Genomic DNA, 21,105 nt, shown 5'->3' with positions numbered 1-21,105 from the left:
CAGGGCCGAGCGGGGACCCGGCGACACCCGAGAGGGCCCCGGGGACACCGTGGGGCTGCCGGGGACGCTGAGGGGGGGAGCGGCCGCTCGCAGCCCGCCCGTGTGAGGCGGAGCCGCCCCCGCCCCCGCTCCCGCCCGCCGCCGGCTGCAGGCGGGGCCCGGCGCCGCCCCGCGCCCGCAGGAGCAGCCCCGCTGCCGCCGGTACGTGTGGGGGGACCGGGGGGGGACCGGGGCTGGGAGCCCCCGGCACGGCTCTAGGTTGGGGCGGGTGAATGAGAAGGGGCCCCCACACCCCGGGCTGGAGGCTGAGCACAGGCAGGAGCCGGCTCCCGAGGTCCTGGCTGAGCCCAAGGCGAGCAGCCGGGGGTCTGGGCGCTGCCCCGGGGAGCCCCGCCGGGAGCTGCCGAGGGGATTTGGGGCTGGGTGCCTGGGGAGGTTCAGCTCTGCCTCCCCCCGAGGCGAGGCGTTCCTCTCTCATCTCTGTGCCTGGGTTCCTTCAGTCCTGGCTGCACTCCCTGCAGGTGGAGCTTCCGAGCAGCTCAGCATCCTCGGGTGCTTCACCCCTGTATTTTACAGCCTCCCTCCGAAGCTTTGCCTGACAAGGGAACTCCATTTGGTCCGGCCGTGTTGATTGAGAAAGCAAGTTGTGATGGATGCCAGGCACCCCGTGTTTGTCTGTGTGCAGGGGGTGGTGAGTCCGTGACTCTCCCTTGCCTGCAGTCTGTCAGAGCAGCCCTGATGAACGCCTGCTTGCTTGTGTCCTGGGGGGCACAGCCACCAGGCGCTGAAAAGCCAAGCACAGAGAGCACTGGAGATGTGTCCTCCACGCTCCGACAGCAGCAGTAGTACCGACGGCTGCATGGGCTAAACAGGAGCAGGTCGTGTCAGGAGTTCTCAGCATCCTCCTCACCTCTTCTCTTCGGGCTGCTCTCCAAGCTGGAAGCAGCCCTGGCAGGCAGACCGCTGTGCTGAAGGCAGGAGGGAGGGTTTCAGGACAGGCTGAGCGGGGCACACTTCTACTTTGATGAAATGACAGAGCTACCAAGCACATGGTGCTCTCAGCCTCTCACAAGGCTGCTTCCTGGATGGAAACACACCTGACTGCTGAGAGCTGGACCTAGTGGCACGGCTGTTTCCTGAGGTTTTGCGATTTTGATGTAAAGGCTCCTTGCTTCACCTTTAATGCTTGCTGCATCAACCATCTTCTTATTGAGAAGCCTTTGGAACCGAGCTAGCGGTCATGCCTGGCTCTGGAAGGGAAGAGTGAAAGAAAAGTGCTCCCCAGTCCTGTGCTGCTGCCCCAGTCGGCTACAGGCTGCCTTGGAAGCCCGCAGGAGTTAATCGCTTCTAGCCGGGGCGGGGGGAAGCCTTTAAAATTCCAGCGTGTGCTGCGAGATAGCCAGGAGACTTTCGCTGATGCGCTAATCCTGCCGGCACAGCGGTTGTTTGCCTCTCCGGCATGCAGCCCCTCCAATCTGCAGCTCTTATCTCGTGTCGGCAGCAAGCAACACCAGGGAGAGGGAACGGCGCTGTGAGGGATGAGGCGCTGTGCTTGCTCGTCATTGCCTGCGTTGTTTTGGTGTATTTGGGTATTTCGGTGATTGCCTGGGGGAGCTGAGTCTTGGCAATCGTCTTAAAATAGCATTTTAACTTTCTTCTCCTATGACTAGAAAGAGACTTCCTCATGGACGCGTGTCCGTGCCTCTGCTCTGTAGGATCTGCGGGAAGCTGGGTGTTAAGGAGAGGCACAACCATAAACCTGCTGGGCTGGCACATTTTGGGAGGCCCCGCCGGGGGCTGCTCTGCACGGGGGAGCCTCTGAACCCCACGGTGCTGGTGGGACTGCCCCCGTGTTGGTGCTGTGTCCTCGTGCCTGGCACCCCACCTCGCCAGGGAGAGGGAAGGCAGCCTCAGGATGAGCTGGGCTCCTGCTCCTCTCCGCTACTGCAGGGAGGAGGCAGGCATTTCGTGTGGTAAGGCACAGCCCAGAGGTACCTGGGTGCCCCGAGTGCTGCTCGGTTTACCTCTGCTGTTAGCACCTTGGGTCACCTGTCAGCCAGCGTGGGTGGCTCTGATTGTCCCCGTGGTGTGCTTGTCTGGCTGGCTTCCCACGTCAGCCTGAGAAAAAAGAGTTTGTAATCTCAGTGGAAATACGGGGAAATTTTGTTCCCTTTGTGTTTAATTTTTCAGATTGTTTTTAGAATAAAAAATATATGCTACTTTTGAAAGGCTGAGAAATGCTGTTGGGGCTGGCTGCACATCCAGCTGGCACGCATAACCACTGGCCGGGTATTTCTGCCATGTGCATCTTGTGGGTAGCTTTGGAGGCCCCGCTGCTAGTTTCTGCTATTGACAGTGGGGAGGAGAACTTGTGCTGAACAGTTTCTAACATTCCTATCCCTATTCTGCAACATCAATATTATACATAAATTTCAAACTCCTCTCTCCATCAGCCCAGGAAACTGTGCTGCTGCTTTTTCATAGCCCAGGGAAGCAGGAGGCATCAGTTTGGCTGGCTTTATTACGACCGAGTAATGCAATTCCCCTGGTAATGGCAGCACTGATTGTCCGACCGTTCTCCCTTTGTGCTTGGATGATGAACGGTCCAGGTCTCAGCATCTGTCTTGGAGACGGAGAAAATCACAGAGGACTTTTAAGCTCAGGCACAAGATGGGGCACTCCAGATGCTTGGCATCGTACCCGTCCTACAGCCCAGCCGGACCCACAACCCGCACTTGCAGGGGGCGGAGGGCTGGCACCCTGCGAGTGGGGCAGGAGCCCCTTGCCCCAGCAGTGGCCCCGCTGCACGCTCGGGGCAAGGAACTGGCCGTGCATCGCTGCAGCCTCTCGCTCGGTGTAATTCCTGAAGTGCTGCATCATCCTTTTGTGTTTGACAAAGTCAAACGCTGGGGGGGGGGAGCAGGCGAGCAGGGTTCTGCAAGGACAGCTCGTAGAGATTCATCTACCTTTGTGACGACGACACAGCTCCGACACCTTCCCACGTGCTAAGTTTTATTTCTCAATTCCCTTTGCAGAGTCCCAGCCGTGAAGCTGTCTGTGCTGCTCTGGGGACAAGGGGGATGATTTGTTAAAAGCAGACGCGTTGCTGGTAAGTAGCACGCTGAGCTCCCCTCATGGGCACTGGGGAAGAAGCTAAATGCCTCCGCGCTGCAAGGAGTCGCATTGGGACCTACAAGTTTGGGAGGTGAGGAGCCCGGTTCCCTTAGGGCAGAAATCACCCACTGCGTCCAACTGGGCAAGGCTATGCTGAGCTATCTTGAAAGTTTTGATTATTTTAATGCTAAAACATCTTTATTTATCTAAATAAAACTGCAGTTATGCTATGAGTGTCTCCCATCCTGTTCCCCCCTCCTTCTGTATTTTGTATGGCATGATAGGAAACTGCAGGCATCTTTTCAATGTTGTTTTATTTCCTTCAGCAGTGATTAGAAATGGACTTAGCTTGGCAGGAAACACTTAAGAAGGCCGGCAAAGAGACTGCTTGGCCCTCTCATGCAAGGTGAGTTCAGCATGGTGCAGCTCCCTCAATATTTTCTGTCTTTGTGTTACCACTGTGCATGGATGTGTAGTAACAGGTGAAACAACACCTCAACCTGAAATTCCAGGGACATGTTTTCAGGACCCTTTTAGAAACAACACACAGCATGTATAGAATTGAAGTTAAATGAGGTGTTTAAAAGCTTATCGACTACACGTCCACCCAAACTGAGCGCAGCTAAGCACTTGCTGATTTAGCTTGTCTGAAAAATACATTTCACTTACTGTAAAATTGGTCTTTAAAAAGAGAATATCTGTTACGGCTTGTAATGCTGCTGCTTTAACTCCTGGTTAAGAGTGGAACAGAACAGGTGGCAGCACGCTAACTTCTGCCTTCAGCTGAGCACAGAAGCGTGTCCAGCGAGCAGCTACACCCAGAGGTTTTGGCCCGAGCCTTGAACCATCTACGCAGGGGTTCCTGAAACGCACCTGGCCACGGGTTAGAGCTTGGATGCTGACTCAGATTCTTATCTGACAGTGTTGCCTGGAGCAGTTAGCGAGTGAAGCATTGTGCCAGGAGTAAAATGAACTCTTGCCCCCCACCAAAATGTGAGTTTTGAGCAAAAAGGCATGTTAAACTCCGGGCCATAACTTAACACTCTGGAGATGAGTTAGGTGGGGAGGATTTAAACTGTGCTTTCTCCCCTGTGTGCAAGCAGCAGTTGTCAGAAAAACAGGAAAAGACTGAGGGCAACTTCACGTCTGACCATTTATGCACCAACAATTATTAACTCACGTAGAGCAGGCAAACTATAAATCACACCACACCGACTTGGTAAGGACTGCACTCTATAAATAATGAAACGAGCAGCAGTCTAGAATTGAAACTGGGGTCAATAACTTTGCATTAAGCCTAACTAGTAATCAATTTGAAGCAATTTACTTGTCTTGCATGTCTTGCACTCCAGCAGTTTTCCAGCCCACCCTTTCTCTGCACAGGACAGTCACACCAACGTTTGAGTGAGGACAAATGAAAAGGCAGAGGTGAGAAGGTGGGAACAGAGGTCAATCCTCAAGAGGAAGATGCTGGCCTTTCTTTTTGCCTGTTTTAGGAGATGTCTGTCCTCCTTCTATCCTCATTACCTCCATCTTTCTGATAGATGCTAACTCATCTGTTGTCCCTTAAAAAGGGGGAAGGAAATCTCCAAGTTGTAGGAGCAAAATGTCTTAACACGATAAAATGCGAACTAAAACCGGTGAACTAAAACTCTTCTGAAAAGTGCCCAAAAATGATAACATAGAGAAGAACTTGGCTCCAACCTTGGATTAAAAAATCCAAATTCAGATGGTCCTTAGATAAAATGTCGAGATGAAACTGACAGAAATACCTGGGTATATCAACTGGGGCACAGAACGTCTGAACAGCATTCAAAGTACGGTAGGAGAAGCTGAGGTTTAAGTCTGTAATATTTGTAGTTCTGGCTGAGACTAAGGAGGTCAAGAGATCTAACCTGAAACTTCTGTCACCAGCAGTGCAGTGAGAAGGGCAGGCTGGGTACCACGTGTGAAGCTTGTGAATTACTTTGACTGCTAATACCTGAAAGCTGCAATCTTTATCCAGTGCTGTTGGTGATTCTGTCCCATAGTAGATCATTTGAGATACACATTTGTCCAGATAGGCAAGTGGAAATTGTTTTATTAATGATAAATATTGAAATTAGATGTGTGCAAGAAAACACTATTAAAATGTTTTGAATTATTCAGAAGTCTGAATTGCATTCAGACATCTCCTTGGCCTCTGGTCTGTAAGCATTGTAAGTTTCATTAATACATGGAGTTGAAAAACAGCTATGAGCCTTGCTTTTTTTTTTCTCTATAAACCTCCTCAGGGATATATATGGTTTCTTGTGCAGTGAAGAGAATCCTTCTTTTTGTTCATTTAAAAACAAGTTCTTAAAATAAAAATCTCCCCAGTAGTTTAGCTCTCCTCTGTGCTGAGTGAAACTACCAATGCTAGCAGCAGGGTCTGGCGCGTGCTGCATCGTGGCAGTATGGACAATAGAAATTTACTGAATTTTATCAGAATGATTTACAGACGTTTTTCTAAAATGCTGAGTTGTTCTGACACCGAGCAGATGATACAAAAATGTTTGTACCTACCTCGTGGCTTCAGGAGCCCTTCAGGGCTGAGTTCCTGCCAGGAATGCCACCCACCGCTTCCGAGCGCTGGGCTCCAGGTTCACCGACTCCTTCCTGAAGAGGCAGGGATGTGCTCAGGAGCTAGCAGGAGGAGGAGGGAAGCTGCCAGGAACCTGCCTCTCACCGGCCAGCGGCTGGGCTGGGGAAGCCCTGTCCTACCTGTGAGGACTGCCTGCCTGCCTGCAGACTGATTGCCTCTGCAAAGATGTGCCTGCGATCAGCTTACCGGCTTGGAGCCCCTGCTTCACCCAGGAAATTAAACAAATAAACAAGGCTTCGCATCTTTGCCGTAATTATGTTTTCAAAGGCTGTTTACAAAAAATGTTTAACTTTGGCTGACCTTAGCACAACGTCATCACGTGAAGCTGTAGGGAACAGTTGGTCTCTGTGCAGCACAGTCTTTATTTTGGCTGGCAGTCTCTTAACTCTGGGTCCGCTCATGCCAAGCACAGTCGGGCGCAGCACGAATTCTGCTTTGCCTGCATAAAGTAGCCTGAGCACCAGCTCTGCAGGCTGGTAAACAGAAAACATGGAGCAGAACTGGGGAGAAAACAGCTCTGGGTCTTGATGAGTTTGACAACACGACCCTCTCACGTGTTGAGAAAGGGGAAAAAAGTAGAAACTTCTATTAGCAAGTTCTTGTGGAGCACATCTGGAGGTCAGGTGCCTTGCAGAGCGCTTGTTCTCGAAGCTGAGCAAGGCTCCCTGCATTTTAAGCAACCTTAAGTAATTTTAAGTAATCGTTAGGTGGTTGTTGCGTGATGCTTTTGTCGGTGGGGGGTGGGGGGTTTGTTTGTTGTCACTTTTTTGAACAGCATCGGTCTCTGGAGTTAAATGGGATTTGTTTACTGATCGAGGAAAATAGCACTGCGTAACCTGTTTGGAAGAAACTTCTTTTTCCCTCGGGCTTTGCATTTGTATTGCATACAGACCATTATATATGATTTACTCGTTCACACCACATACTGGGAACTGCACTCAAGGGCAGCTTGAATTCAAGCCAGACTTTGCCTAATAATTGTAGTAGATGGATGTTAGATGGATGTTACTGATAAGCAAAATGTTTTACGCATGCCATGCGCAGTTGGCTCTACGAGCTTCTGTAGCAAACCCAGCTCTCCTGTGAGCTCACTGAGAATGGCAAGCTGTGTATTTCATTTATATGAAACACTGTTTTGACAGATTTCTCCAGAAGTAAAGAAGCACTACGGGGGACGTTCTGTCCCTTTGGAAGAGCTGCAGCCGCTGGCGAGAAGCAGCAACGCCGTGCATCGACTGAGGAAACCATTTCCAGGTTACCCAAACATGCTGTTGAACTGAATTTTGCAGCTGCATCTTCAAATGTACCATGGGATGCATCAAATCCAAGGATGCCTTTCCGGGTTCAAACGCCATCCTGGTTGAAGGGCGCAGGGAAGGTAACGAGGGATGCACCGGGGAGAAATCATCGCTGATAGCAGTGATGGTGGACGAGAAGGGGCCGTCGAGCACCACAGTGCTGGACTATGCGCACCGCCTCTCCCACGAGATTCTCGATCAGGCGGTGAAGCAGTGGGCAGTGACGGAGAGCAAATACAGTGACATTCCCTTCATCGAGAGCGACGTGCCCTGAGCCTGCACGCACAGTGCTGTGCTGTCTGCTGAGCAGTTCCACCCGGTACGAGTGCAAATGAAGTAAAATCAGCCCTGACTTGAGCACAGTGCCACTAGCTGAAGGCGTTTGCAAGGAAAGGCTGGAAAAAAATGCCTTTTAATCTATATTGCTAAGAAATTACTTGGATTACACTAAAATCTGTTAATCGAGTGTTATTTGTTATCAGCCGTAAGTTGAGTGTAGTCTGTCTTCATGTTGAGTGTGATCTGAAATAAGTCTTAAAAAAGGAGGAGGAAAATAATGCAGCTTGCAACTGAACAAGCACTGCCACCGAGGCCCCAAAGATGCTTCAGAACAAAGCCCGGATTATTTTTATGTACTGCATAAAGAAACGTACGGCCTGTTGGTAGGTGGAAGTAAGGACTGTATGCTTGGCAAATCTGTTTGTGTTCTGCTGAAGTGAAATCAGGTTCTTCTATGTAGCAAAGGTAACTGCTGTCATGAGTTTTACTTCTGATTCTTTGACCAGAATAAGCCTGTAAACCGCGAAATAATGAAGGTGACAAGAAGCATTTTATGAAACCAAATAGTATTCAGGGAACCATATGGATTATGATACTTCTCAACTTCCATTCTGAATAGAACCAGTGAGAAACATTACAATATTGATAAACAGTGCATTATAATTAAGGTAACAGATGCTCTGGCTTCTGTACGTGCATGAAGTCTATTCTCTAGAATCCCGCAGCAAGACAGTTTAACATCTGATCACTGTGTTCAAACCAAAGCTGTTTACTTTTTTGTTGTTGTTGTTACAATGCTGGGGTTTTGTTTTGCTTTGTTTGTTTGTATTGTTTGTTGTGTTTTGTTTTGTTTTGTTTTGTTGTGGGTTCTTGGTGTAGCAATGTTTTAGGAGCGTTCATTTCATGGGATGATGGTGGCATTGCACTGGAATTTCACTCCAGTGTGACGCCCTGGGGACAGGATGCGTTCCTTCAGCTCCTGCAGACTCATCACGTGCCCAGTGATAAAACCATTCGGTGATGCAAATACAAACTACAGGAACCTCGAGCCTGAGCAGAGCACTGAGCTAGTGAATAAGCCTTAGGCCCAACGCTAAAGGGCTACCACATTCTTGAGCGATTTTATGGAGCTTGAGTCCTCACGCTGCGCCCTGCTTCTCCAGGACTTGAAGCCTGCCCTACTGCACTCCTAACTGGGGTTTCGTGTACTGAGGAGGAGGTAAATTACTCATTTAAACCTCCAGTGTTGCTGACATTTTATACAAAGCACATGCCTCGTAAGAAGCTTGCTTTTTTTTTTTTAGCACCTGTTTGCTCCTTTTTCTGTTACAGCCAATTTCACAGACGTCGATTTTTCCTAGATCAAAGTGCTTTCCATTTTATGTTGTCATTTTATAAGAAAAAAAAATGCTTTCCATACTGGCAAAAACTGTTACTATTTTTAAAAGGTACACGTAGTTCTAGTAACTGGTACAAAGTATGATTTTCAGGCAATGGTAAGCGAGCAGAAAGAGATCTGTTTCAATGGTTATTTTTAGCTTATTCTCACACATGACCTGAGAGGGAATGCGGCTGTTTTCCAAACTTTGTGACACAAACTTAATTACTTGAAATTCATTTAGTGGGGAGGTGGTTGTAGCAGGAGTAAGTGGCAAAAAATACTTTGTAACACAGCGCAAGACTGCCGTTAATTCACACTGACCAGACTAGACCCTGCTCGTGACGCTGTTCTCAGGCTTTTGCTGAAAAAGGGAAAGAAATCTGCTTATGTTGTGAAGTCGTCTTCTTTGAAGTCGTATGTGAAGTGGCCGAGGGCAGTATGGCTCATTGAAATTCTGCTGCTAGCAGCGGTGTTCCTTTAAGCTCTAAAGCATGTAAAATGTTGAATCGTAACTTCTGTCTGCCATATCTAAAAAAGCTCCAAGCTAGATGCAAGAGCAAATTAAAAAGCAAAAACAAAACACAGATTCGATCAGTGTGCGTTAATTTGATGCCGCTTAAACAGAGTATTAATGTTCTTATCTAGCTAAAAGAAAGCTTTATTACAAAAAAGCTAACCTTTCTGCAACATTAGCATTAACGCAAGAGCTAATGCTGCTGAAGTCAGTAATTAAAGAAAAAATAAAAGGCCCCAACTCCCTAGGCGCTGCTTGGCAGCTAGGTGGATACAGATGAGCATCAGGAAAATTTACTCACCTAAATGCACTCGCAAGATTTAGGTACGATCCGCCTTGCCCCGTGCACAGGTGTGACCGTGAGCTTCCATAAAGCTCCTCTTCCCTCACGGGTGCTTGGATGCGTGAAACTGTCCTTAGTAAATAATGCCATTAGCCCCAGCAAAAATAAATAACTAGATCTGTTCAATGCTACAGCTGGGAGAGCCTGAAGGAGATTTATTCCTGGAAATCTGTGGTATACTTAAAAGATGCAATAGTGATACACAGTAATAATGAAAATAAAGGTTTCTATGCCCAAATAAAATTCCATCTGTCTACTTATCATTAGATTATTCTCTGGTCTCGTAAAGCCACTTTCTGTGCTAAGTTGCCACCGATTCTTCGATTTGATTTTGTGTATTCCAGTATGGGACTGGCATACTTGGAAAAAACCACGTACTTCTATTTAGGAGTTAAAATACATTTGCTTTCTGTTTTCTCCATGGAGCACAAGCATAGTCTGCGTGGGTACGATGTGACTGACTTGGTATCCTAATAATGGTTTAAAAGGTGTTAACTGCAGCACAACTTTGTAAAATTGACATTTCTGTAGTACGGCACTCCCAAATAAAACATACTGCACTATATTTTTACAATATCTTTTGTGGAAAATATTTTCTTGTGGACCAAATAAAATTAAAGTGACCATTCTGCTTGTAGGACTTTTATTTGATAAAAATGCACAGATTGGACAGGGTTTTGTTCCCATGAGCTTGGGATAATTCCCCTTCACAAAAATTCTGGAAGCAAATGAACATGCAGGTCGATGTTTATTCATTCAGAAGTACGCTTTTGCTGAAGCATTTTAGGTCCTTTCCAAGCACAGAAGGCACGATCTGTGTGATCCTGGGGATTGCTCTGTTTCCTGTTATTTAGAGTAGCTGACGATGGCTGGTTTTGTACAAGAATATTGGAATGAACCAATTGTGTTTAAATAAATTAACCATAGCCATTGTTTAAGAACGTAAAATATTAAAAAATAAAAAGAAGGGGGAGGTTTGCATTCCTTACAGCACCCATGAGGTAGAAATTCAAGTCATACTTTCAGAAGTTATCCTAAAGGTTTTAACAAAGCCTTGAAAATAAATCGAGGGACTATCTCATAGCAAATACGTACAAGGTAACAATAAATGGCAGCTGAACTTTTACCAATTTTCTTTTGATCTAGTGACAGTGCCAAGTGCCATTTCTTTTCTTGATTTTGCTCACCTCAATCTAGAAGTTCACCCTGATGCTTGAATTCCCTGAACTTTGTTTCCAGGCAGCAGCTTCTGGGCAGGAAGGAGCCTGAAGCCAGCGCGGACCATCACTGTTGGAATCAAAACCTGCCCAATGTCGAGAACTCCACCGTGGCTCTGCCTTTTTTAATTCCCCACTGCTGATACCTGGCTGTGTTGAACCAAAGTCGTCTTCCTTTAACGTCAGTGGTTCATCTTTCCTAGGTCTTCAGAGCCAAAATTGTGTATTTGTGACCTGTCTATTACTAGAAACAAGCTGCAAGAGATACTGACTTGATTAGCCACAAAAAAAAAGCGTGCAGCCTTAACACTGAACAAAGATTTGTAGCTGTGTTGCATACATAATAGAATTATTTTTTTTAATCCAAAAAAGATCATAATTGTATCAAGGGGCTCTGGTTATGTCATAACTGTCCGTGTTGTTAGCATCACACCCCAGCAACCTTTAGTGAACACACAGTGAGGGTTTTTTTGCTGACAGTTTAGATGTTGATGCCCACAAGCACACTTGCTAGGCTATGTTGTGTTAAAGACCTACAGGACTTGTGTAGCAGCAGGTGCTTTGTTTTCCACCGCTCTGCATCGTCAGTTCCTACTGCTTTTCACCAGTTTTCCACCCAGCAGACAGGGACACTTCCAGTTGAGGATGTTCGTGGATATAAATGAAAGTGAACCCAGACTGGTTGATCCAGCTCAGCTCCAGCCCCCTGCGGAATGAGGGCTGAGCTGGAATTTGCAGCAGCAGCAAATGTTCCCCCTGGCACTCAGACAAGTTCTGAGACAGCTACTGCTTTGCCTGTGAGACCAGGACAGGCTCTAGCAACGCTCAAAATCATAAAAAACTCATTATGCAGTTCAATCAATGGCATTAAAAATAAAATAAAACGGTTTGACAAGCAAACAGAAACGTGCTCTAGCCTGTGGCAATATTATGGCGTTGGAAACAATGTCTGTGTCCCGTGGCAAGACTGAATCCCGACCAAATGTTAAATCAATAGAACAATTTCTTGCTCTCAGACTTATACTATGTCAGTCTGTAAGCGTACTTTAGTTTTGCTCTATAGAGAGGAACCTGAGGCACAATCCTGGTTAACAGCTCCCTGGCAGAGCCAAGAACACCGAGGTCTCCTTACTCCTTGCTTATTAGGTCATCCCTTCCCCACGCTGTCTCCCTGCACGGTTCCTCCTAACAGCTGAAGCAAAAAAAAAAAAAGTTAATCACTGTCTACCAGCAGTAAGAAGAGCAATTTGCCTTGAAGTCATTTTTCCCCTTATTAATAAGAGAGGTGCTCTCTTTTTGTCGCTACAGTAGCTTAAGAGAAGAGAATGTACCTGATCACAAAAAAAGCAGACTTACAAATCTCCGGCTAGCTAGAAGGCTTGTCAAGCTTTACCACACTGCAATTCATTTTCATATCACAAAATTAAGCACTTGTGTAAGATGTCAATGGGCTCGATCATTACAACTTGAGATCGTTGTTTCCCAGAGGCTTAAAACAATTGTCCACAAATTCATCGCTGACTTCTTCTAAAGCAGCTGGCTTCCATCTGGGAGATTGGTCTTTGTCAATCAGCACTGTCAGGTGGGCATAAAAACACAGAAGTGGCTTGTGAGTGCTTGCTAATGAAGATGGCTTCAGATTGCATTGAGGTAGGCAACTGCAGTGAATATTTGGGGGAGAAAAATGGGTCTGCTCCAGAGAAGACAGGAGTTGTAACCTGTGGGCTTCTGCTCTCACCACCTGGGCACAGCCCTGGGGGCTGCCGGGTGGCAGGAGGAATGCTGGATGGCTCCGGAAGAACCCAACCCTGGTGAAGGTTTCTGGTCCTTTCCAAACCTTCAAAAGGCTTTTTTTGGTACCCAGGCTTTTAATGACCAGCCCTGAAATCTGTGCTTTCTGCCAGACCTGCTACCCTCAGCTGTCTGCTGTTCTTTCATGTGGAACTGGTGACAGCATGCACGATGCTCCTTTCGGACAAGGGCTATTTATTACAGCTCTGTGCAAAACCTGACCCTTCATAGGGAACAGCCAAGGGCCTTAAATTCCTAGGGCTAATTTAAACACATTACATAAACTAATCATTGAAATAATTAATGAGGAAGCAGCCCAGCAGAGTATCTTTGGGACAATCAGGAGTATTTACTTGTAAATACTGACAGCTGCTGCAGACCTGTGGATTTAATCGTGCAGATGTGTATAATCTCAGTAGCCATACTTTACACCGTGTCCTGGGAAGGGCACAACTGAAAATAAAAATCACCAGTGAATGACCTTAATGTAAAAGGTTACTGAGACAATACCAATTCTCAGAAAGCAATCCTGGTATCACAGGAACGTTGAAGGCAGCAAGATGAACAGCTGCACTAGCAAGCAGTAGCAAGACAGAAAAGTTGATTTGTGTGTAAAAAAGAACAATGGGAATGGAATTTGAGCAGGTCCTTCAGGGCTTCTTTCTGGCTTCAGGACAACCCATAATGGTACTATTCGAAATCTGAGCTCATTTAGAAATATTTTTATAATTTCAAAAAGAACAGCTAGAGTACCTGTGGCTCCCTAGGATGCATGAACCACCCAAATCCCCTTCTCAACACATGTTGCCCTCAGATGGGTGCTATCAGCTTCTGCTAGGGAGAGGCACCTGTGTCCTAGCAGACCTCCTGACCAACACAGCCCACATGTAAGGGACAACGGGCAGGAAGCACCTTGTGAGGTTCTCTGCTGACAAAGAAGTCAGGATAGGATGGTGCTAGAAGCTCACAGACAGGTGAGTTTCACAGAGACTAGCTGTTTGGATGAATAACGCCTGATTTTTGGTATGTTGTTGTGTCCTTCTAAGCAGGCTTTGTTCCTGGTAACTGAACTAGAAACGCTGAGGATAAGAAGTGTGCAGGGGAGTTAGATTTGAAGTTCAGTAGAAGGAATGTTCACCTAAAGGTTATGTCTTATCAAAAGACATATTATGGCAGCTTATGACCTTAAAAAAAAAAGACTTTAAAATGTCTGAAGTAAAATGTGTTTTCTTCTCTATCAAACAATGCTTGGTGAATGCCTGGAAAACAAGTACCATTGAAATGACAATTGCTATATTTCTATGACAATTACTAATATTTCTATAGCTGAAAACATACAAACATCACTTTTTTTTACCTTGTAAGAGAAAAGAGTAGTTCTGAATTGGAGCCCTGAATCCATTTATCCTGAAGTATAGGACTAAGGCCTCCTTAGGTACAAATAAACACCAACTTTGAATAGAAATGCACCATATAGATATGTAAGAATCTAGGTGGGTAATTCCTTAAAAGCAATGTTATATTAAAAAGTGACTTTATAACTGAGTAATTTGACTGGGTAAGCTCTTTTACACTTTTTTTGTATGTGATGATATGAAGCTACTGATTGGTTAGGGTCAAAATATCTAATCATCCCAATCAACTACGTTTATCCCATTAGAATAGTACTTATCTAATTATTTTCTTCAACTTTAGTTGACGCTCACAGTCTCACAGAATCACAACTGCTACCTACAGAAGACAGCACTGACTGGAGCCGCTTTAAACTAGAGGGAGGGGAGTCCATCTGCATGCTACTACAGCTTCAAGTCTGAAATGCAGTAGTGGTTGCTGATAATTATGTGGCAGCACTGGGCAATCGAGTTGAACTGTCTGTTTGGATCAGCCAGTCTGACTCTGGTGGGCAAACTGGATGATCATAATGGCATCTCCCGTGAAATGTTTAGTTTTATCAAAATTCGAGTATTTATTTCCTAACAGTATTGCTAAAACGTTCCCTTACTGCAATAATTTGTACGTATTTTGTGTTTCTCCAGCTTGATCTCAGTACAAGAATGGAACAGAAATTCTGGATACTTCTCAGGTAGGTTGAGGAAAGTTCATTACGATAAAAGTTACTGAGCACAGGCACTGTGTTATGGGTTTGTTCTCGTAGTGTTCTTTATTAAAAAAAAAATGGTAGAAGTGTCATTAATAGACTTCAATTTGTGTTGTATTGCTTATATTAATTTGGCACAATGAAACTACTGATGTTTCTAAGCACCTGAAATGCGCTTGGTTGCAATGAAATCTGTGTACCTACTGCCTGCAGGGGGCTGGGTGTCCAGGATGAGCTGGCATCTGCCTGCTGCTAGCACAGCAGGAGAGAGGGCAGAAGCAATGCACCACTGCGGCACGCAGAAATGTAGCTCTGCAAGATCAGCAGCATGGAGAAGGCCCTTACAATTCCATTTCAGGTGCAAATTCCTGCACAAGTAGGAGTATAGCTTAAGAGATTTTTGTCCCTGCTGACTGCTGAGGCTGTAGTCTACCTGGATGTGTTCGAGCCCTGGCTCTAAAAATGCCCCCCCTGCTCTTGCAGTATGTGCTCAAAGCTCTTGGCAGTTCCCTAGAGCAGCATGTTTCTTAAATCAGGTAATTTTCTATGAATCAAGGGGAAATGGATACTTAAGTGTTCAGAGACCACAGTTACCATTATATGGGAAGATCCAATGCCCCGTGGATCAAGTATGACCTGAGCATTTAATGGTTGTGGGGTTTTGTCTTTCCTTTACTAGCTCCAACCACAAGAATCATAAATGGGGAAGCCTGCTTGCAGCAGGTTTTCAGTCTGGCTGAAAGAAAATGGCTAAATGAGAAACAAAACTTTGACCTCAGATCAAAGTGGGTTTAAAAACCTTAGTATTAGCTTTTAATACGTATGCTAGGAAAGTATTTTGTTTAAAATTATGGTTTGAAGTAGATAAAAGCTGTTATTAAAACCTGACCTGTGGCCATGCTGCTGAAAGACGATCTTCAAAAATTAATATCCGATAATTGTATTTTAACTTTACTTTGTGGTAGATCCTCTTGTGGTAGACAGGGTTAACAGCTGGCTCTTAAATGCTTGGAATTTAAAAAAAAAAAAAAAAAAAAAAAAGCTAGTAATATTAACAATTCTACTGTTTTCGTTTTTAGTCAGCATGGTTGATCCTGTGAAATGCTTAGTAATTTCACTTCCTAGCAAAGACAGGATGCTTGGCACCTTGTGGCATGGTTTTTATGAGTTAGACCCAACTGTAAAAATGATCGAGTCAGATTCTGACCCCTCTTAAATAAGAGCAACATATTTCAAAAAAAAAAAAAAAAAAAAAAGCAACAGATTTTAAGAAGACAAACCTGAGAACAAGATTTGTGCAATATGCACAGAGCAGAAGGGTTTCAAGTGCTTGTTCTAAGCAGCCTCCTCAGTGCAGATGGATCTTTGTTTTCCTTCCCCTTTCTTGACATAGTTAAGCCTTTGCTACATCATCCTACTTAAAAGAGAAGATCCCCAACTGCTGTTCTTGCAGCCGCTTTCTTTACAAGCAGTTTGTGTGATTTACTGGCCACACTGTGAGAAGTCATTTGCTTTTGTCCTCTGCCTGGTCCCCAGGTGGTTCAGTGACACTCTGCATTACAAATTAGGAGTTGGTTTGATGCTCATCTGATTCCCAGCCTTTGAGGTTTGCCACTTCCCAAATAACATATTTCAGCAGTTGTGAAAGCTTTTATCTGGTGCTTTAGAATATTCCTAGCATATATTTTCTCTTTAAGACAACTTTGTCCCCATTACCAGCACAATGAAAACCATGCACTTTTCAACGTGTGTGGTAAACTCCTTGAAGGAGTGTCTGCTGAGGAGTGCTAAAGTCTAATAAAAGTAAGAAGCTTTTTCCATGAGGTATAAACAGCCTGTGAACCTCTCATCTCTAGGCCATCTTTAATACAGTATTACTAACAGTAAATACTCAAACTAACATCCACTACTCGAGTGGGTTTTAAGCTGCTTTATAAAGACATATAAAGAGTAAGGAGGAGGTGATAATACATACTTGAGGATGTAATTGTGTGTGAATTAAAAGACCAGTTCCCCTTCCTCCCGTCTCCAAACTGTTACTCATCCAAGTGTCTCATACTGTGAGCTCCTTGGAAAAGAAAATGTCTCTGTTTTTCTTTCACCTTGCGCTGAACAGTACATAAATAGTTAGTGCAGTTTCTAACAGATGTGCCATTGGATTTGACAAACTGCATTGTGAATCAGCAGCGGAGTCAAGGACAGAATCTACGTCTGTCCCCTAGATGAACTTGCTGAAGTGCTGCTCTACCTTTACCTCCACCTGCCTGCTACCAATGCCATAAAATGCAGTATTACTGAACAGTAAGTGTACATACACCGGTTTATTATAATGAGACATCTTCACAGGGAGGGATTTTTGGCACAGGAAAAAGTAGCCTCTGTTCTACCAGTTTTCTATGCAAGTACTTGTTCTTGACTTGGAGTCTTGTTGTTTTTTTAAACCATCTTATAGCTGGCTGAGCCAGCTGTGTGGCAGTGCTACATCTTGGCACACAAACGATCAGCATAGCTACTCGGTACTGGCAGCATTAAACACATTTTGAACTTTCCAGTGAACCACTGGAACCTTTACAGTGCTGTGTTACCAGGTACATAACAATCTCTGGGAGGGTGACACTACACAAAGGAGACGATGTGGCTGTTACGGTCTGAAGCACATGATGCTTTTTGGCAGATAAAAGCCAAAACTACAGCTAACTGAGAAATGTCCTCTGGGCTGTTGCTGCATGCAGTTTTATCTCCAGAGAAATAACACAACAGTTGCATGAGGTTGCATGTTATTGAGTAACCTTTCTGGTGCGTTCTTACCTGCTCGAACCCCTTCATAGAAGTCGTGGCCTCTCTGAAAGACAAAGAAATTACAAATTCTATTACAAATAAATTCTATTTATCCCATCTTTCCTATGCCACTTCTGCCAGAAAGGCAAGTACTCAGGATCCTGTTAAATCCCACTTGCACTGTTCTCACCTAGTCCTACTTTCTCATCCTTTATTAAAGAGCTGCATATGTTCTTGCTTAAATGCAGCCACAACTCTTACAATCAGCCTCTCGCTCTGCAGTTATCAGCCAACTTTCATGCAGTGCAAGCCCTCTCTGCGTTACATCTCATGGATTTTCCTAAGGAGTTCTCCTAAGTTTCCTAAGGTGTATAGAACAGGATGGGAAATTCTTCAGAGAGAGGCCCCAACTTCATGAGTTTTGTACGTATTTTGCATACTTGGAACAATTTGTTGTTAAAAAGAATCCAGTTATTTTTGATAAAGGCTGAACTTAAATCCTTAAAGGTGCTTCACTAGTAATGGAGTAGCAATAGTGTTTTCATATGATAACGATGCTATTCAGGCTCTACAACGTATCAGAATGAGATACACCACATTCTCACATGCGCTTTTATTTAAAGCATTTACTTTAACTATAATCGTTTAAAATACGATTTTGATAGATCTGATTAAATAAAATGTGACAAAACTAGTAAGGATTCCACTGGGAAGCTGAGATTTGTTCAGATAACCCAGTTAGCAACTCTGTTTTGCTGCAAGGATGACTTTATCACGTGTTGTCAAAGTACTCAGCCCTTACTACAGACAGTACTAAAGTCTTTTGCTTTCTTCAACAAATTTACCACTATCCTAAAGGCAGTGATATACAAGTGGTCCTATCTTACTGACAGGAACTGAGAACTACACAACTTATATGGAAGACTTTTACAAGAACTCCAGATTCTTAAAATTTATGGTCCAAATACAAGACTTTCTGAACTGTAACATCATGGTTTTCTTGACAACAGCCTCGTATCATTCTCATCTGACAATTACTAATATTGTCTACATTGAGTTGCATAAGAAGACGTGGAACTGGAAAAAAAGAGTCACAGCCTGACAAATGCACAAAGAAGATACTGAACATAAAAACCTATGAACTGTGAGCCTTTGACATAACCTGTGTAAAACAGCCTCTGACAGGCTTGCCCCCACCCTGGCTGGAAAGAGGCAGAGGTGCTCTTACCATGCACGCTTGGCTCAGCCTGTATTCCATCGTGAGCACGTCCTGCAAGCTCATGGAAGCTCCTTCTCTGAGCTGTCTGAGAGTCATCTTTAAGGACGTAGGTGACATCTTATTAATGGTCTGGGGAAGATATGAACAATTATTCTTATTCTCTTCAATTTAGAAGCATTTGTAAATCCTTGTTCTACATTTCCAGGTTAGTAAGCGATGGCACTCTTCTCCCTGAGCTCATCCCTGGTCCTCCTGCTCCCTCCCACCGTGTTGTCACACCAAATAAATTCACCTGCATAAACTCTTACCAGCAAGATCCCTGGGGAGTGGGCCATCACTTGTGGAAAGCCTACAGCTCTTACGGTCACATCATTTCTGCCCAAATTACTGCTAGCTAGAGAATCTAACGCAGCTCTACAGCCAGTTCCTAAAAGATTCTTTTGAATTGCTCTTAGGTATTACTGGTATTGTAGCAATTGGATTTTATTTGATAGAATAGAATAGCAAGGTAATACCAGCAAGATTAGCCACAAACTTGAAGTATTTGCTTTACAATCTGCAAAGACCAGGCAATGTAACAAGAAGAAAATCTTAGGGATTTAAAAGAGATCTGGGATCTTGTCTGGGATCAACAGATAGTGCAGTAATTCAGACCTCCATAGCTGTATGATAGGAAGCCTGGAGGTCTTGTCTTCCCTCTTTTGGTAGAGCTACAGGCTATAAATATTGTGCCACAGACAGGGTCTGTTTAAGGCACACAAACAAATGCTGTAAATCTGGCTCTCATGACTATCCTTCAATTAACAGCGTGCCAGTAAACAGTAGGGGGAGGTGGGGAGGACAAAAACCTAGTTAAGAAAGCAGAACTGAGCTTTAAAGCTTTCAGGTTTGTGGAGGAAAGAAGTTAAATCTCATAGTGGCTGATCTTTGTTTTATTACTCTCAACAAGGCTCCTTTCCCTGTAAACCCAACTAAAAGCTCTTTCTTATTCACAGAACAATAGGCATTTCCTGTTAATTAGGACATTTGTACCACTCTACTGAGAAGTGGCAGATGGTAAGATTTGCCTCTTTATATGATTTTCAGGGCAGATATCAGACTCCTCACCCACAGACTGAAATGGCAGGTTTCCAGTCATCAACATTAACATTTTTTCTGGCTCCCAATTACTCTTCATCCCTCTCCAGACACCAGCTGATACAGCAGTGACCCATTTTGCCCAGTTAAGCTGGAAAACAGGCAATTGCTATACAAGCAGGAGGCTGTGCAGTCGTGACTTAAGCACTGGTTCTGTCATCCCACTTGATGCACGCTGACCATTTCACTTGAGAGAGACTTTAGCTCAGAAAGAACCAGTGCTTCCCTTACTGGGAACAAATCTTCCCTTACTGTGTTCTTTGACCCTGGGAGTGGACCATTTCTCCTTTGCTTTGCTTCACGTTCTGTTATCTGGATTGGAAAATCTTTGCTCGGACCAGGCTGAATGGTGTGCACGGTGCAACTCAATGGTTCCCTAGGTGAAATGGTAATGCTTTCTGGGCAAAGAAAGCTCTGAAAAGGGGAAGATCTGCAAACAGCACTTAACTCGTCTTGTGCACCCAGCAGCTGCCTTGTCTTGGCATATCAATGAGGCTGAAGGAGGCACTGCTATAAATCAAGCTGAAGGAAGAGGAACAAGGGAAGAAAATGGGTAGGTGTGATGCAGAAAAATGAGTCACCAGTGCATCTATAAATAAATCCTCCGTACAAAGAGGAGGAGGAGATTGCTACTTGGGAACAAGCCTGAGAAGGAGATAGGATAGGCTGAAGTGGGAAGGGGAGTACTAAAATGCAAACGATTAGCTGGGCTCAAAATGCGATGTGAATCCTTACAATTCAGTTTGAAAATGGCTTAACAAATTTACTGTCTCCTTATTCATGCAGTCCATTTTAGTATCAAATAGGTGAAAGCCTATCTAGGAAGTAAAAATGCAGAAGTAGTGTAGGCTGGACAGACCAGGACAGCTAGGAGAGCGTGGTTCACAGGACACTTGGGAATGGCAGGACTCACAATGCCATTTTATTAATGCCAAAAGGTATCTCTGAGCCCAAGGTGGGGAGTGCTGGTGTGTACCTCCAAACCAGGAAATGTTGTATTACATTGCATTAACCTCTTGGTTAGGGCCTGTTCAATAAGCTTAGGGATGTGTGTCATAATTATACAGCAAGGAAAAAAAAAAAAAGAATGAACATTCCTGCCACTAAATCGTTTATAGTCTCTGCATTTAATGTTTGCATGTGCTGTTGTTCCTGTGCCTGGAGATGAAAGCTTGGTTTCACAAAGCGACAGGAAACTATCAGCTGCAGAAATCCTAGAGGTGCTGTGATACTACTGATAAGGAAAACGACTCGTTTCACACAGGTCATCAAACTGCTATCAGGGATAACATCTGATAACCTCAGACTGCTGT

The 21,105-nt window shown here is 44.7% G+C and overlaps 2 protein-coding genes across 3 annotated transcripts in view; one reads left to right on the top strand and one right to left on the bottom strand.

Moving 5' to 3' along the window:
* Positions 1-2,991: 2,991 nt before the first annotated feature.
* LOC309879790 (small membrane A-kinase anchor protein) lies at positions 2,992-8,826 on the top strand. The gene is made up of 3 exons (XM_082763987.1): positions 2,992-3,205; positions 3,444-3,520; positions 6,880-8,826. The coding sequence occupies exon 3, from the start codon at positions 7,046-7,048 to the stop codon at positions 7,307-7,309; it is 264 nt and encodes an 87-aa protein (XP_082620113.1). The 5' UTR covers positions 2,992-3,205; positions 3,444-3,520; positions 6,880-7,045; the 3' UTR covers positions 7,310-8,826.
* A 1,359-nt stretch (positions 8,827-10,185) lies between these two features.
* HIBCH (3-hydroxyisobutyryl-CoA hydrolase) overlaps positions 10,186-21,105 on the bottom strand; it is a 41,973-nt gene continuing 31,053 nt past the window's right edge. Inside the window, exons 11-13 of one of the 2 annotated variants that reach the window (XM_082763981.1) lie at positions 18,665-18,784; positions 17,467-17,500; positions 10,186-12,344 (exon numbers count right to left, since the gene is read on the bottom strand). In XM_082763981.1, the coding sequence (XP_082620107.1) occupies positions 12,229-12,344; positions 17,467-17,500; positions 18,665-18,784 (270 nt within the window). In that variant the 3' untranslated portion in view covers positions 10,186-12,228. The remainder of the gene's footprint in view (positions 12,345-17,466; positions 17,501-18,664; positions 18,785-21,105) is intronic. The other variant, XM_082763980.1, reaches the window with a different exon arrangement.

The sequence above is a fragment of the Aythya marila genome (genome assembly GCF_965140915.1).
Source record: "Aythya marila genome assembly, chromosome: 6".
Classification (NCBI taxonomy): domain Eukaryota; kingdom Metazoa; phylum Chordata; class Aves; order Anseriformes; family Anatidae; genus Aythya; species Aythya marila.
The sequence above is the reverse complement of the archived record's forward strand: the minus strand, read 5'-3'. Positions and strand labels throughout refer to the sequence as shown.

Coding starts and splice junctions, on each gene's coding strand:
- LOC309879790 (XM_082763987.1), top strand. CDS start 7,046: ATGGGATGCATCAAATCCAAGGATGCCTTTCCGGGTTCAAACGCCATC.